General features: G+C 36.1%; 1 protein-coding gene across 3 annotated transcripts in view; it reads right to left on the bottom strand.

The window, feature by feature from the left end:
* Nucleotides 1–1,106: 1,106 nt before the first annotated feature.
* HECTD2 (HECT domain E3 ubiquitin protein ligase 2) overlaps nt 1,107–17,513 on the bottom strand; it is a 33,632-nt gene continuing 17,225 nt past the window's right edge. The window contains exons 12-21 of one of the 3 annotated variants that reach the window (XM_059851608.1): nt 16,885–16,992; nt 14,935–15,067; nt 12,088–12,176; nt 10,914–11,072; nt 10,550–10,624; nt 9,622–9,709; nt 9,261–9,367; nt 7,959–8,074; nt 7,215–7,358; nt 1,107–1,946 (exon numbers count right to left, since the gene is read on the bottom strand). In XM_059851608.1, coding sequence (XP_059707591.1) covers nt 1,886–1,946; nt 7,215–7,358; nt 7,959–8,074; nt 9,261–9,367; nt 9,622–9,709; nt 10,550–10,624; nt 10,914–11,072; nt 12,088–12,176; nt 14,935–15,067; nt 16,885–16,992 — 1,080 coding nt within the window. In that variant the 3' untranslated portion in view covers nt 1,107–1,885. Of the gene's footprint in view, nt 1,947–2,626; nt 5,170–7,214; nt 7,359–7,958; nt 8,075–9,260; nt 9,368–9,621; nt 9,710–10,549; nt 10,625–10,913; nt 11,073–12,087; nt 12,177–14,934; nt 15,068–16,884; nt 16,993–17,513 lie in introns of those variants that run through there. The other 2 variants (XM_059851607.1, XM_059851609.1) reach the window with 2 other exon arrangements.

Below are 17,513 nucleotides of genomic sequence, written 5' to 3'. Positions count from 1 at the left end.
GAAATTCATGTTCTAGATCTCTGCTAGAGCAGACATTGAATGTACACTGAGTAAACCCACCCTTGACAAGATGTTTGAATTACATAATGTAGCTACAAATAGTTCTGTTCTGGTAATGCCAGTGGAGGCTGGATTGTTATTATCCATAGTATGGCAACAGCCACAGATCCTGGTGAGAAGGTAACTAATGACTCTCTGAGAACAGATTCATCTCTACTGGTTAATAGAAATCATGTTATAGAGTTAAAGCAGCAAATAAACAAGAAGCCCTTAAATTAAACCTGAACATCATCTATCTACAGAATCTAGAATGACTCTTATGGGAAGAAAATACTGCATCAAAAAGTAAAAGCCTCACTCACTACAGGTACCAAATCATTAAATTGATGCCAAAAAGAAAATAGAAAATGAAGCCTTGCTGTAGTAGAACACAAAACACACAAGACATTCATTGATATATCCTTTCATTATGCATAAAAGTATTACTTATGTCTATTATTAACTCTAGTACTGCACAAGAGTCCAGAACTGAACTTAGCTTGCCCAACTTATCTGAACTTCTCCCACCTTTCCAGAGTCTAATGAGCAACTGCATCACCAGATCATCAGAAAAAAAATCTCTCCATCTTCCATGACCTGTTGTGTTTTACATAAAGGCACTGGGGTTCAAAGAGTTTAGTAAGAATTTAATTAACAATTTGAAAGGTGCAGATCACTGGGGGCCATTTTTGCTCATTAATTTAACAACAAAACCTACTTCAGTATTAATTAGAACATCTCTAACACAAGAGAAACAGCTGTGGCAGTCCAGGCCACCTCATTATTTTCTTATACACATGAATATTTAAAAGTGCAAGGAACTTCAACAACACATAGCCCAGCAGAGACCCTCAAAAAATCACAACCAACCAACAAAAACAAACAAATAAACAAACAATCCCCAAAAAAACCCAAACAAAAAAAACCCCCAAAAACAAACACCAAAAATAACCCACAAAAACCCCCCAAAAGCAAAGCAAAACAAAACCAAACCCCCCAAACTCCCCCCCCCCCAAAAAGACTCAAAAATTACTTGACCGAAAAAGATTCATTGGAAGAACACCAGGGGTTCTAGAAGAAAAAAAATATTATTGCCTGACAGTCAGGACATGAAACCAGAGGCTTTGAGGGATCTTACAGATATTTTCGTTTTTTAAAGGAGCTCTGAAGGAATATTAAATACCACAGCTATGAAGATGAACAATGGGTATAACATTTGCTTCTGGAGCAAGCCAAACAGTATTGACACCAACTACTACTACAGGGAAGGAATCTCACCACTTTTGGCCAAAAAATCAAAAGGAAATACAGCATTTCAATCTTAAGCCCCAGTGCCAGCCTTCTGATCCCTAGCTGAAACAGGCCAAGGCAAGCCAGGCTTTCTAACCTCTTTCCAAATATCAGTCTTGAGGCTACTGACTGGTCAGAGATCAGGTATAACCAATCTCCCGTCTGAGGTTTTGGCAGAGTCTTTCATTGGTCTTCATGTGGTTCCTAACCACATTAGGAACTCTTACTGAAAAGAGAGGACAATTTCAAAACCCAGCACTAGATCCAAGAAGCTGCTTCTCCTTTCCCCATATCTGTTTGCTAGAAGTCAATTTATACTTGCTGACTTTGCAAATTTGAGATTAATTGTGATATAAATTTTTAAGACATTACCTTTTTCTTCATCATGTGCATTTATTATATCTGCTGTTAGCTAAGAGGAAAGTCTGACCTCTAATTAAATTGCTTCAATCTTCATCTTTGCTGCCATCTGTAGGTACAAAGGTAACAGTTGTGACCAGGACCTGTGTCCGTGAGAAAGCACGATGTTCTTGTTACCTGTTCGTCATGACTGTGTTTAAATGAGGCAGAAAAACATACAACAGCTTGTGGCTTTGCACCTCCAAGTAATCTTGCAACTGAGGTAGTTAAAAAAAAAAGGAAAATTAAGTTAGAATCACAGTATCATACAATGGTTTGGGTTGCAAGGGGCCTTAGAGATCACATAGTTCCAACCCTCCCGGCCATTCACCAGATCAGGTTCCTCAGGGCTCCATTCAGCCTGGCCTTGAATACTTCCAGGGACAGGGCATCCACAACTTCTCTGAACAACCTGTTCCAGAGCCTCACCATCCTCTGAATAAAGAACTTCATTCTAACATCTCATCTAAACCTGCCCTCTTTCAGTTTAAAACCATTTCCCCTTGTCCTGCTGCTATCTCCCCATATAAAAAGTCTCTCTCCTTTTCACGACCCCCCTTCAGATACTGGAAGGCTAGAACTGCATGTCCCCAAAGCCTTCTCTTCTCCAACCCAGTTGTTGGATCCATGATGAGGATCCATGCTATTTTACAGCATTATTACACCATGGGATGCACCAGAACACCTGGAATTTTGATTGTAAATATGAAATTTAAGTCTTGATGTATGTCTGGTTGCTGGAACTTAGTTTCTTCTCAGAGAGCCATGTAATGTTTTAGCAGAACTTTTATGGTAAAGAAAACTTCTCAAGAGAAAAATAAACCAAAAGCAGAGAGGTTGATCATAATTTTATACCCATTATGACCAATTTTGGAAATCTGAAATTATACAAGTGAGGTCAGCGTTTGAAATATTTGATTTAATGACTGGACAATTTTGATACATAAAAATAGATACTTAGTAGTGAACAAGTTAATACAAACAAGATTTCTTTTGTACAGTACAAAACAATGATGGAGATAAAAAAAGATTTGCTGGGTTACAGGGCAAGACACAAGAACAACAAAACACCATTGAATAAATTTTTTAAAATTATCAGAGGCTTATTTCATAAATACAGTGTAATGCTTTCATTTAACAAATACAAAATTTACTATTTAATTTATCAACATCAGGAAATATATAAAATGTCTTTGAATGACAATCTGATTTAAAAACCAATGCAAATACAATAGCATTTTTAGAATTCTGAGGTAATAGTACACATTATCTCAAAAAAAGCTTCAATAAATAAAACTGAACAGAAGGCAAAGTGCAATTCAGTGAAAAGGAGAAAAGATAAAGCTTTTATTTTAACAATAGTAGATAAATAGTTATTAAAAGCAGGTTTAAGCCTTAAAAAAATATTTTGGCTAATTTGCCATGTTTTCAGATAAATTGTATAGCTATTTATTCATAAGCCAACCTTTCATGAATCCAATTCTACAAAGAGAGGAAAGGCAGTAGGTTTTTGTTTCCAGGTTTCCTACTTACATCCACATTCAGGTGTTAGAAATTTAACATTGCTTGCAGCTATCTAGTTCATTCAGTGCAACAGTGAAAGCTTAATTTTTTTTCTCAACATCAGAAATCCTGCAAGTTAAAATCCATTTTAAAATCTCCATTTGGGAGATAAATGAAAAAATGCAGAATTTTTCAGTGCTGCTTTTGGCAGGCTTGATGCTGACCTAGCACAGTTCCAGGCTAAAGCCAATGGAAATTTTATTACTGGTTTCAATGACAGCACTATGAATACAGTGTTAAATATTCTAAAATTTCCTAATATTTATCTCTGCCTTAATAAAACAGTAAAATCACCAGTAACTTTTTTAGGAGAAATAAAAAAATAAAATTTACACTTAGCTATTGAAGAATATCCAGAACAGCTTTGAAAGCATGAATTAGATTAATGTGTTAATCCTTCGTTAAATCTGTTGATTGTATGGAAATAATACAGAGAAAGAAAGAAGACTAATATAGTATTTGAGAACAGACACTACAAGATAGATATGCATCCATGCCCCAGCAGATGTCAATGGGGAAAGCTGACAAATTAGATGCCAAAGTGTCTCAAATGATCTGGGCCTTATTCAGCTGAAAAAAAATCTACAGAACACACAGTAGCTGTTCATATTTAAAACTACTATACTGCATGCTGACAAAGTCTTTCCATTTAATGAATAAAACCCAGAGTTATAATTATTTCAGTATTGTAGAACCATTTTTTCCCCAGCTGCTAATTTACTAATTCAGAGCAGACATACCAAGAATTCTTTTCACAGAGTTTGTGCAGTGAAAAACACAAAACATTTTTAAATGCTGGTCTCCAAGTTAATTAAAGTTGCAACATTCTTCAGAAATGTTATTGTGTTCACTTTTGTCACAGCTTATTTAAGACTTTCAACAAAGTTGCTGCAAAAAAATGATACCATAGTACACTATATCAGTTTTCCACGGCTTGTGGATATAATTCTCTTCCTAAAGCATTTCACCAGATGTGGAATTAAAAAAAAAAAATCTAGTTTTGTTTACTATAATGCTACAGTAGATCTGGCTAGTTTGCTGTTAAGAATGAACATACAAATTCCTTAATACTTGTAGCTTGAACTTGAATCCCCTCAAGCTGAAAAAATACCTTTTAACACTCTTGTACAGTCAAGTGTAAAAGCTGAATATACAACATCTAAAACCTCTTTTCATAAAAAATAATCTTTTAGCAGTTGCTAAAATGGCACTATCAAAACCCTATTTCTTCACAGGCAGTTATTTACATACTTCTTAGACAGCTGGTTTCACCAAGCAGGAAAACCAGAATAATAAAACTACATACATTTTATAAAGACTAAAATTCCTATTTGCCTTTGTGGAAAAAAAAAAAAAGGCTACATGCTGATGTTATATTTTTTCTGCCACTGTGATTAACCAATAGAGAAATAGTCTGTATATTTTCTCCCAGTGGGATACCTTGATGCAAAGGAATTATGATGAATAATAAAGTGCTATAAAGAAATACCTAACACTTGGTAATTGTCTTAGTTGGGTTTTGTTTATCAAACAGATGAGCTTTTTGGACAAAGAAAGCTACTTCTGTGACAAAGCAAGCAGCAAATGTATTGCCATTCAGGAAAAAAAACCATACACTTCATATTTAATTTAAAAAAAAATTATCTAAATGTGATAAAACTTGCACAGTATCAAGAGACATAACAATGAAAAGCTTAAAGGCACAATCAGAAGAGAGTGAATGCTACATAAATATGCTGTTCTTGGAGTATTTTATCTTATTCCAGACCAAAGCCCTCTGCATTTGAAATTCCGATTATTAACTTTTGCCTCAGTTCCTTCTTGTTCTTGTAAGGAGGGAGACAAAGCTGGTTGAAGCAGGTATGTGCCACAGGTAACCTAAAATAATTTAAAAAACACCCAGCAAAACACATTTAAGAATAATTTCATAGAACCAGAACGCTGCCAATTGCCCATACATTTTCAGGTAAACATTTCTTAAGTAAGAAATCCTTTAAAAGGAACATTTATCCCAATCTTGGTTCAAGTTCTGTTGAATGCAAGTAACACCACTGCTGCTCAAAAGTACTTCAGATGAAATTGTTTGCCTGCAACTCCCTCCTCCTGCTTCCCTTTTTTTTTTTTCCAAGCTGGAAACATCTACTTCCAGATCATGGAAACTCCAGGTACCACATGACCTCTCTAAACACAAAATCACAGTAAGAATCCACAACATGGAAAAGGAAGGTGGGTCCTGGAGTAGGTACAGACACAGCTAGAAGAAGCACAGTTCTGTGTCTGTGATGATACAGAACTCAGGGTTCAGCCTGGTAAAACAGGTCCTTACAGACTTCAGTGGGGAGCTGTGAAGAATTGACTGAAATGCTGGAAAAACTACAGTTCACAAATTCTGGTCTCAGCTATACCAACACTTCCAGCTCCAAGTTTTTTCTGAGAGAGAGCTTGAATATATGTATTGCAGATATGGCTAAGGAATGCCTGACTGAAACACTGGAAACTTTGCTTCTCACTAGAATGGATTAATCTGATGAGCCACAGGTAATAAAAAGCTACAGGAACTTCTTGCCATTTAAACTGTCAAGTGACATGGAGGCCACACCTGAGGATATATACCTGTCCTACTGCTGATAACTTGGGGGGTAGACAGGAGAAAGGCAATGAGCTGCAGCTCAACCTGCCACCTGGAAAACACACTGAAAAATGTACTACAGTTGGACACACATCTTTTATTATGTGACTCAAAAGCCCTCTAGGTCTCTTTTAATTTCATCCCTCAGTCTTTCGAATGGCAACAACTTGGCCTTTGATCATTGGCAAACATGCTCAAAAGGGGATGGAACCCCCAGGTCTGGAAGCCCTAGTTACTTTTCCCCTCACTGCCCTTTAAATGATCAGCGAAGATCTGCTAATTGGACTGAAGTCATGGCTTCAGAACTTGGAAAGTTGAGAAGCTTTTACTAAAATTGCCAATTTTTATTGCTATTACATGCTTTGATCCTATTGTGTGAGCAGTATGATGATGGTGTCTACATTTATCCCTGTGCAGGCAGTCTGACAGCAACAATTATCTTGCAAAACATGGACCTAGAGCAGTTTAAAATGCAGACTACTTCGAAACACATTTTCTAATTTTAAGAAAAAGAACAATTTAAAGGAGCAATATAAACAGTGATTCAATGTTAACTGATTTTTCTTCATTTTTCATCTGATCGTCATGTTCCTTTAATGTTACTGGAACCAGTTATTACCTCATTGAGAAAAGCATTAGAAATGTCACAGTAATGAGATAAATTAAATTTAAAACAACCTCAAAATTTATTATGTTTATGCCTTTAGATCAGCTCTTCACAGAAAACCCAGCAGAATTCAGACTTTGAAAAATACAGTTCCATTTAAATATTTTGATTACTCTAATTGTTTGAGAAATCTAGGTAAAGCCATTAATTATTGCTTCACAAAGAGCTTCAGAGCTGCAAGTTTTTCTATACAGCTTTCAAATTATTTAAACTGACTTTTCCCAGTCTTAGGAATTAAAAAAATACTAACTGGCTTGCTATAAATAATGCCATCAAACTCAAAAAATTCAGAAAAATTCATGGTAGTTCAAGGTGTATTTTCATTAGGTCAACTATCATGTTAGGAATGATAAAAATAATTTATTTGAATTGAAAACATGTAAATAATCCCCATAAATAATTACCAGCCTCCAATGTAAACACTGACTGGAAAAACAATTTCCTTGTTTTTAAAATTTATGCAATCAATAAATGGGTATAACATTCTGAAGGCAAATTAAAAGGAGTCCATGCAGTTTCTTCCTTGCACAATCACTTGCTCTTCTGTAAAAAGACATTCAAGAGCAATAAGAGCTCTCTGGAAAAAAATTAATGAAAAAAATTTAAAAAATCCAAACCAATACTTACCAATTAGTGGATGTTTCACTCCTTGAAATCTTGAAATTCAGATCAGCCATTCCTCCCACAGGTACTCTATCACTTCCTGTAGCAAAATGCAGCAGCTTCTTTTGAAGATCCAGAGAAAATCCAAGTACTACATCCCAAAAGTATCTATGCTCAGGGCAGAGGGAGAAGAAAAAGTTGCAAGATGCAACATCATAAAAAAATAGTATGAAGATGATAATAAAACTACAAGTACTACATGATGAATATCACTTACTGAGAGTTTAATTAATATAATCTATAGGACATCAGCGGTACTCCAATATACAAGGCTAAATTCCCAAGGAATTGACAAGTAAAATATTCTATTAATTTTGGAATGATGTCTTGCCAAATGATGCCCCAACCCACTTATCTATACAAATATAAATGCCTTCTACTCATTAATATAAATGTCCTCGGTATCAAAGAGAATTGAGTAAAATAAGTATTTTTAAAAGATACTGAGATTTCAAATGCAGGATTTGGAGCTTTTCTTTTCAAACTATTCCACTTCAATGTGGTCATAATCTTTTAAGGACATTCAGTAAACACATACCATTAAGGTTCTAATTCTTCCTACTTATGACAATTTTGTCTTTGTCTTATTTAGAAATAAGTTTCTAAAACCTCACTCATTCTCAGGTTATCCTTGAAGAGATTACTGCTGTAAGACTAACATTTCATGACATTTTAAACTTATTAATTAGAATAAAAACCCAGGCCTACCGTATAGTCAGATCAGTTTTTTGGTAGCCCTCATATTGGGTACTTCTCTGTAAAGCAGACATGTCCAGTTCAGGACTGCCACAGACAAGAATTTCAACCTCCTCTGGACGAAGCAGCTGCCAAACATCAAGGAAAAAATATTTAATCTTTTTAAAAAGATGAGAAATGATGCTACTAGAATATTTTTTTATTTTGTCATTACAGAAAAATTAACAGAATATCATTCAACGTAAGTCTCTAAATAAAACATACTGATTTTAGAAAAATTAATTGCTCAGCACTTTGAAGTATCTCTTACTGCCATATATAGTAGAAAGTTAATTACAAGATAATACAATATTTAGCATATTATGTTCCTGATTTCTTCATCATTCTTACATTTATTACACTGACTTGCCTACGATGTGATCAGATTACAAATGGGTCAGGAAGAAAATTAAGTTTGTACATATGGAAATCTGAGGGAGGGTCTTAATGTCAATTTTGATTTCAACTTTCATTTCATTTGCACTGACAGTTCCAGCATGGGTAGCTGAGCAGCAGAGGCTGACAGAACTTGACTCTCAGTTGTACACACTCCAGTGCAAAGCAAATACTTCTAACTATAAGCCAGGCTTAATATCCACTAAACTTACACCTGCAGAACCACTTATTCATTTACTACAACATCATCAAGTTGCATGGAAGTATGCCATGGCATTTCAACGGATTATCATGGTCCTTCCAGAACCTTCCCTGTGTTTGGGCACACCTCACTTTGCTGCAAAGTGTCACAGCTCAACAATTTCACTGGAATTTAGAAAATCCCTGACAAATTGAAACTTTCCCTTCTTTCTCAGCGCAGAAGGGATGCTGTAAATTAAAAAAGTCATTTCAACAGCCAAACAGGACTGAAAATAGAAGAATGTTTAATCTCAATCTCCCTGAGTGTTCTTCCTGCAAAAAGCAATATATGTTTTCAGAGGAGTCACTCAGGAGCACTCAGATACAGTTGTTCGGCAGTTCCTAAATGTAGGGAATACACAGAAACCTTGTAAACATTCACTGGAGAGCCTGTGCTGTGTCTGTGAATACACAGTGATAAACCTGTCTTCTGAAGCTTTATTTACTGCTTTTCAATGAAACACTACAGAGAATATTGATTATCTGATTAATTTCTTCTACTTATGTTGGATTAATCAAGCTTATTGATCAGTCAAGACTCTTTCGAAATCTTAAAATCATCCAATGCAATTTAATTTAGATAACTCACTGTCAAATACTTGAAACAGAAGTGAAGAGTTATGTTTCACTTATTCTTACCAGTAATGCATATGAAGCACAGACACTATGAAATCCATAATAGAAAGCAGCAAATTGTTTGTAGATCGATCTATTGAGAAGAAAATCAACATAGAGCTGCACATATTCTAAAAAAAAAAAATTATTTTGTTACAATAATTTTAATCAATAACTTGTTCTGCCCTCTAAAATTGTAGTGAATATGAAAAATGGAAAAATTAATGCATTTAGTTTTAGATACCATTAAATTAGTAGGCATACCAGAAAGAACTACAGCCATTTCATTTTCACACTCTGTTTATGAAAGCATAGATTAATAGAAAGGAGAAAAAGGACAAACTTAAATCTGCAAAGTATATGTGGTTAATATATGTCAAATTACCTTTCCTATTCCGATTTGTGACTGGAATTTTATCTCCATTTGGCTTTAAGTTGTAAGATTTTATAACACCAAATTCTTCCTGAAAAACCTACAGAAAAAGAGGAGTCAAGGTCAGCAGTGGAAAATAAATTAATATACTTACAAATGGCAAAGCACATATTGTGTCATGTATTCCCTCCCTCTCTTCAGCACATGCTGGAATTCTGAGTATTGTGAGGTTTTTACAAGTTAAATATTACAGTTTTCAACAAATTGCTCAGAAAATTAGTATTTCAAGAACAAAAATTGACCCTGTTACATAGTGGCATGTCAAACTGACCTGCAGGCTCTGGAGCCGTAGAGCTTTTCATACAAAAGAATAGCACAGGAGCAGCAAATGCAATTAAGAAGGTATTTGCTCTGCTGTAGCTCACCTAGGAACTAAGTACCACCAATATGAAATTTCATTAACTTGTATGTGTGTTCTGAGACAATGAGTAACTGAAAAAGACTTTCCTGACTGAAATAGCAGTTACAACACACAGGTCAGGCAAAACTGTAAAAACCTGAACAGGCTATTGCTAAAGAGAGATTTCTCGGACAAAGTGCATAAAATAACCAAGTAAACTTTGACTATCTTCTGGGTTAGACAGAAAAACAAAGAGCTGGAAATGCACCAGCAGCTGGTCAAGTGACCCTGGTGGCGAGCACTGGGATCACCTACACTGTCAGCAACAACAGCCTGGAGCGTCACCACGGAGCCAAGTGCTGATCGGAGCTGGCTCCAGGAGCCGCCAGGCAGCGCAGCTCCTGCAGCCAGCTCGATCCCGTGCAGTTGCATTCCAAACAGTCAGCAATCACACTGCAATAAACCACTCCACTGCCATTCTAACATTGGGAAAAATCACTGAACGAGTTGAGAATCACTTAGAGTTGTGCTTGTAATGACCTGAAAGGTTGAATAAAAATCCTCTTCAACATTGCCTTCATAGGACAGAAGTTCACTTAGTCCATGGGCCAATTCCTACAAAATGAGTAAAAAACTCTTTAGTAAATCTACAAAACTAAGTGAGGCACTTGCAAGGATATGTCAGAAGCACTGTTTTATACAGAAAGTATCTTGGAAGAAGCTGTATTTTTAAAATGCATGCTATGCTGGAAAACACAGATATCTTATGCTTCCATCAGAAGAAGACATTATCAGCCTGTGCTGAAAAAAAGCTCTTTACAAACAGTTTATAACTCAAGCATTAAATATGAATAAATCAGGTTTTATATCAGTAATTTTGCCTCTTAGAAAATGTAATACTTACAGGCATAATCTGAAACAGGTCATCTAATGTGACACCACAGATGCCTACAAGTGTGTTATGATCACAGGGAACAATGGGAGGACTCAATAATTTCTTGTAACAGCAAGGTGGGAAGCGAATATCCAAGGTGATACTGTTATATACAGCAAGTCCCATGAGCTATAAACGTCAAAAGTTAAGGGCAAATCTGACACATCCTTATTATAGACAAAATATTTTTTCCAAGCTACAAAAATACTAAGATTCATGCTCAACAAACAGAAGGAATGTAAATTATTTCATTGTTTCTGGACTGACAATTTTAATTACAGTTTTTCATTACAATTAAGTAGTGGTTAGCATGGTCAGATGATGCATATTGACAGAATGCTTGAGAATCTTCTTCATAATATTCTATACAAGCATTTCTATAATAAATTTTTCCAAAGTATTTTTATGAAAAAGAGAAAGATAAATATGCATTTTCTAGTGAGAGATCAATAAAGGAATGTTTCTTTTAAGTAAATCTGAAAGCATTAAGACATACTTGCACTGGTACAACAGCTCATCCAATAGCACATTTAAGTGCATCCCATGAAACAAATTTGAAACTATCCCAATTCAGCTTCTCACAAGAATAGAACAGATCTGTTAGAAAAGACCTACAACCACCATCTGATCCAACTGCAATCAGTTAATGGACACTATTACATCATCTCAGTGGAGTTATAAGCATATACTATCATAAATCCTTTGTCTGAGGTCTTCCTTTATAAGCACAACAGAAAACCTAGAAAATAAACTAGTGCTCAAAATAGCATGTGGCTTCCATTTTGTAATAAAAAAGGCAAAAAGCCACATACTGCTCAATGGATTTCCATGAACTAATAATGGACACAGGCACATTGATGTTTACTGAAAGAAACTCCAAAAAATTACAACTTACACACAAAAGAAGTTGCATGTTTAACACTGACTTAACATTTTCTGACTGAAAAATGTACCATGTACCCACAAACACCATTTTCTTCCTATACTGAGTTCCCTTGCTTGAACAATATTAAAAAAAATACAATTAAAATGGAACACAGGGGTATACACAACCTTTGAAGGAGCTTGAGCCAGTGCCTTATTTCATCCCCACACCAGCTCATCAAATGTCGTTCAGAACGTTCTAGCAGACATAAAAGGATACAGCTCCAACCAGTCGGAATTCTGAGTAGTTGTCACATTTAAAGCTGCTGAACCAATGGCACTGTGAGTCCTTGTGGTAGGTGAACATGCCTGCAGAATGGCAATGTGACCCTTAAAAAGGCACTGAGCTTTGTAAGAACTCATACTTTCTTACCCATGCACCCCTGCAATGCTCCTGGGGGTGCCCACATCCCCATGCTTCTTCTCAGGACCCTGTTCCCACCCACGGCTGGAGCCTGCAGGCAGGTGCTTGGGAAGGAGCAACAAGGGCAGTGCTAAGCCTGAAGGAGGCTCAAGCCCACTAGCCCTGCTTGGTGCTGGTGCAACACGTTCTTCAGGGCCTCCAGTTGTAGATATTTTGCATATTCCCTAAGCAATCTGCTTTTTCATTGCACTCCAGCACTGGTACTGCCATAAATATTAAACGTCTAACCAAAAATTTTGTTACTGCAATGTAAACTCACTTCCTCCTCTCTTTCTGGGTCAATAGCAGATGACAATCCTGAAAAATGCTGGCAAGAATCCCATGATACAAATACCATAAGTTTACCTTCTTAGAATAGAAAACTGTAAATGGTTTATGTTATACACACACTACCAGCAAAGGGATATGTTTCATATTTTCCGTCCAAAAATTATACCAGAAAAGTTAAAAAAGCCCCAAACCACACGTACCTTAAAAAAGCCACTCATGGGTCTAAATGACAAGCTAGATCCTACTGAAATCATGAGTATAGATGAGTTTGATTGCTATTTGCATCAGATACAGAACATTCTGTTTTAAAGAGTGACAGAAAGTAAAAACCTACATAATGAAAGCAGAAACAGCTCTAAAATGCCTAGGAAGTATTGCTCAGGGAAGCAAAGACACACTCCACATCAGCGTGCTCTAATGCAGAAGTAAAGTGGATAAAATGTGATGGCCTTTTTGAATTTGTAAGGATTGAATGGGCCAAGCTTATTATTGTTGCCACGGTGTGAAAAATAATATTTAATTTAAAAAAATAAATAACCCAAAGTCCTTTTGATTAAAAAAAAAAAAATCCAACTTTTCTCAGGGACATCTAGTTCTTATGATAAATCACAGGCAAAAAGCTGCCTTCACATTTTTCCCCCCACTCTCCTGAACAATTTATCTTTTGAACTCCAGCTCAAAAAGGTGCTTATCACAAAAGGTTTAGACACTGCCATTAGACATTGCCAGAAGCAGCAGAACAGCTGCATGTCAGGCAAAGTTCCCATGCTAAAAGATCATAAGGATGTTGGAACAAAATAGGTTTTGAATCTCATTTGTTAATTGTCCACACCAATATAAAGAAAGCCTTGCAAAACACACAGGCAGACAGACAGCTGACTTAAGAGTTTTTAAATTCCAGGAGTTAAACCTGAAGAGTCAGTTAACCTGGAAAGGGAAATAACAGTGATATTTTCCCTTTCAAGGTTCTGACAAGTTAGTTGCATCTTAAACATTAAAGACTGTAGAGGATATAGTCCCTTTCCAAGGGACAAGAATATTTTTGAACTCCTCCCACACTTGGCTGATAGTCGTAACAATGAAAGAATTTGCACTTTAAAGTAAGGAAGCCTGCCAGAGATAGTGAAAAAATAAATTACTCTGACTGTTTCCAAACTCATCAATTACCAAGCTCTGCTGACAGCTTTTTTACTAACGAAACTGTCAGACTTACAGAATGCTTCCTGCAGGATAAATTGTTTCCTATTAAAGGTGCTATCACCAATGTCATGTCTTCACACAGACCCCATTTTACTAGAAAAAGGGCTACAGGCAAATAATCCCAGCAGATATGACGACATATTTATGACTTAAAATTCTGTACCTTTAGAAGTAGTCCTAATAACAATAAAGGACCACGATTTTAAGGGACACGAACACTTCCAGGCAAAGACAGGCAAGCTCAATGACTATCAGGTGTTATGCTCAAGTCCCTGGAAATCAATGTAAAAGCCATCCTGGCAACACCTTGATTCACTAAGTCATCACTAATGTATCCATTAGAGGAAAGCTCATTAGAGTGGTGAATAAAACACACCCAGATCCATCTACATCACTATAAAACAAGTGGATAGAACTGCTTGGTTATGACTGCTCGTTCATGTCTTACCATCTCCTGTTTGATCAAAAGGCCTGACTTTTTTTCCCCTTGGGCAAGAAATGGCCTTATAGGCTCACAGGTCCTGGTAACAGCAGACTCAGGCTTTTTCATTCAGGCTCACACTTGCTATACTGTCTCTGCTCCTGACTGAAGGACCTTTCTTTTCTGAGATTACCCCAGACCCCTTTAATAATACGGACTACACAGGTACCACAAACAGAACATATGACAACAAAGATTGAAGTAAAAACTAACCTCTCCCTATCCCAGTCACAGAAATAGTACTAGAATGTGCAGGCACTCTCAGTGTAACTATCAGCACCAAAAAAATCCCCATTGATACACGGGAGACCAAGGCTGGCAGTTTGCCAGAGAAGAGCACAGTAACAGCACCCAACTGTAGCTGCTGACAAAACCCAGAAAAACTCCCTCCCTAAACTAGCAATATGAAGACAATTGAGGGCAGAAAGAGAATATGCAGCATGTGAAGAAATAGGGAAGGATGGTAAATGATAAACCAATACATTTGGCCTTATCTCCACTTGAATATTTGTTAAACCTTTAGACTGAGATAATTTCCTTCATAGCTAATAGCTAAACTACTAGAAAGTTTATGTTTTGGATTTGTGCTGAAAAGAGTTTATAATGCAAAGAATCTTGAATTATTGCTGAGCAGTGCTTACACAGAATCTGAAAAAATTCTCACAATCTACTGAGGAATTATGAGGACTCACCATAATCTGGGTGAAAAATCTGCCGAATCAAAAGCAGAAACCATTCCTTTGTCAGGCCACCCATATCAAGACCAGCTTCTCCTACAAATGTGACTTTCAACTTCTTTTTCAGATCTGCCTTCTTCCTTGCTAGCTATTGTGAAATAGGTAAGGCAGAAGAAAAAGGACATTTAACATATTATCACTACCACTAGCCATAGAGAACATGCCTCAGCTTCTGCTCTTCTGCTCTTGCTTCACTGAAACCACTAATTTGCATAATTTTCTACTAATAGGTCAAAACTATATTAAAACAATGACAAAGACAATTATGACTACTTGACATCATCAACTCCTTTGCACATGGTGTCACCCTCTTGAAAAGAAGTTAGGTAATGTACAAACAGGCTTAAAAAGCCATTGGATATAATGAATTGAGTTTGTCTGGAATATTTCAGACCTACATTATTTTTTACCTTTTACAGAAGATGTGCTGCCAGGAGGAAATGACAAGTTAAAAAAGTACTTAGACATAATTTGGAAATATTTAGAACCAGGGAAGCAAGCCAACACTTTCAATATTTGGACACCATTCGGTTCTGTGTAAGATGCCTGCCAGCAAGTATCAGCTGCTTTTTAGAACTGTTTTTTAGACAATGGTAACAAGCACTTTTCATTGCTTTGTTCTAAGAGATAGCATTTCGTGCAGGTACACAAAAAATCTGCAAGGAATTAGATTACAGCCTTTTACAATTAACAGTGATCTTTCAGACTGAGTCCCTATACAAGCTTCCTTTAAACCATTAATTACTGTCCAGCTCCAGAGAGAGTATTTAAACCAGCTGTGAATACGCATGTGCTAAAATAATCTCCATGTTGTTAGCTGCTCAAGTAAATTCCTATTACATAAATTTTATAACTATAGGTATTTGTGTTATTTGAAACAAGCTGTTTATTAGCTGAAGTGATTTTCCTTTGCAAATTTTTAAAACTTGAAATACAAGTAAGACATCTTCACTCTCCACCTGCCATTCCCCATAAATTTGAAAATATGAATATAATACATTTGAACTTATCTGAGATGGGTAAAAGAAAACACTGGAAATAAACAGGAGAACATTTTGACTATAAAAACTTTTGAATTTGCTCTTGGTTATTTTAGCGTGATTAAAATAATGACAATGCCTGAGAGAAAGCAATATTACCAATTATATTTCTTTTGTCTTAGGAGAAAAGGCCAAAAATAGACAGGTTTTAGTATAGGTGAGTAAAGTTTAAACTTACATTTTATGACATGAGTAATCAGAATTTGTTTGATGCTGTTTTCACTATCTGGACTTATTTTTCAGTATCAGCAGGCTGTTCTCAGTGTTGAGAAAGATAGGGAACTAAATTTCACTAAATATTGTTAATTAGCAAGGTTCAATGGATATTGAAGAATTGCCTACTTTAATGGACACATCTGTTTCATTTATAAAAAAGGAAAAATTACATCGAAGAATGTGAGGAACTAGTTAAAAGAAATAAAAAATATGAAGCCCAAAATTATTCTTAGAGGATAGAGAAGTAAAATAATAAAAATATTCAAAGAATTAGTACAGAACAACCTCATTAGTGATTAGTCACATACTATTCATGCTGCTATCATGGAATCAAGTCCTACAGAAATTGATAATTGTGCACTGTATTTTTAACAGAAAAATTACAAATACAAATACAGACCATGTGCAAGCATGTATGTTTGTTATGAGTTTAGCTACGGAGCAGTATGAGCACAGGAAATGAATTTCAAAATGTCTCACCCAATCTGTTCTGCAGCACTACAATTTTGACAGTGATTAAATTATCTTTATTTAGTATTATGTAGTTATATTCCCAATCTTTTAGTGCAAAAGATTTAAACATGGCTTATCAAACTGAAATCTAACAATAGCTACAGCAACACACAATTTAATTCTATGTTTTTGTTACCTCATCAAGTGAATCACTAACAAGGTGTGTCCTCCTCACTTTCACATTTAGGAATAACATATTCATGTCAGGCTTCTGTCTGCGAGAGACTTTATCCACAAGGCTTTGCTATTTGAATGAAAAAGAAACATCACACATGCAGTATCTTCAGTTGAAAAAGCTGTCACACTTGTTAACTGTAAAAAAGTCTCTGTATTTTGTATTGAAGACATTTCCCTGACACTGTAACTGCTTCAGGCTCTTCCAGGAGATGGAGAGAAATTTCTTTCCTCCTGCAGATACCTTCTACACTACATTTGAACTAACGTCTTGGGACGTTGAAGAAGAAGGTGGCACTTCCCAAATTGTTAAAAATACACCCATAAGATTCTGGAAACTGGCTTATGCTTTAATTAGTTATTCACGAGGTGTATCCTGCAAGATAGGAATGGATAGGTGGCGGTGCTGCCATACAGGGCACTGAGGAAAAGAGTATCACCTATCACCTGTAGAAAACTACTACTGAGGGAGGCAGACAATGCCTCCTTCCACACAGAAGAGACTGCTCAGAAGCAGTACCTCTTCCATGACCTGAAAGGATACAGTTGAATCTTGGTCTTCCATGACAACACACCTCCACAGAATAAAAT

This window comes from Haemorhous mexicanus, chromosome 7, assembly GCF_027477595.1.
Source record: "Haemorhous mexicanus isolate bHaeMex1 chromosome 7, bHaeMex1.pri, whole genome shotgun sequence".
Taxonomy (NCBI): Eukaryota; Metazoa; Chordata; class Aves; order Passeriformes; family Fringillidae; genus Haemorhous; species Haemorhous mexicanus.
Note: the sequence above shows the minus strand (reverse complement) of the source record. Positions and strands in the feature narration are given on the sequence as shown.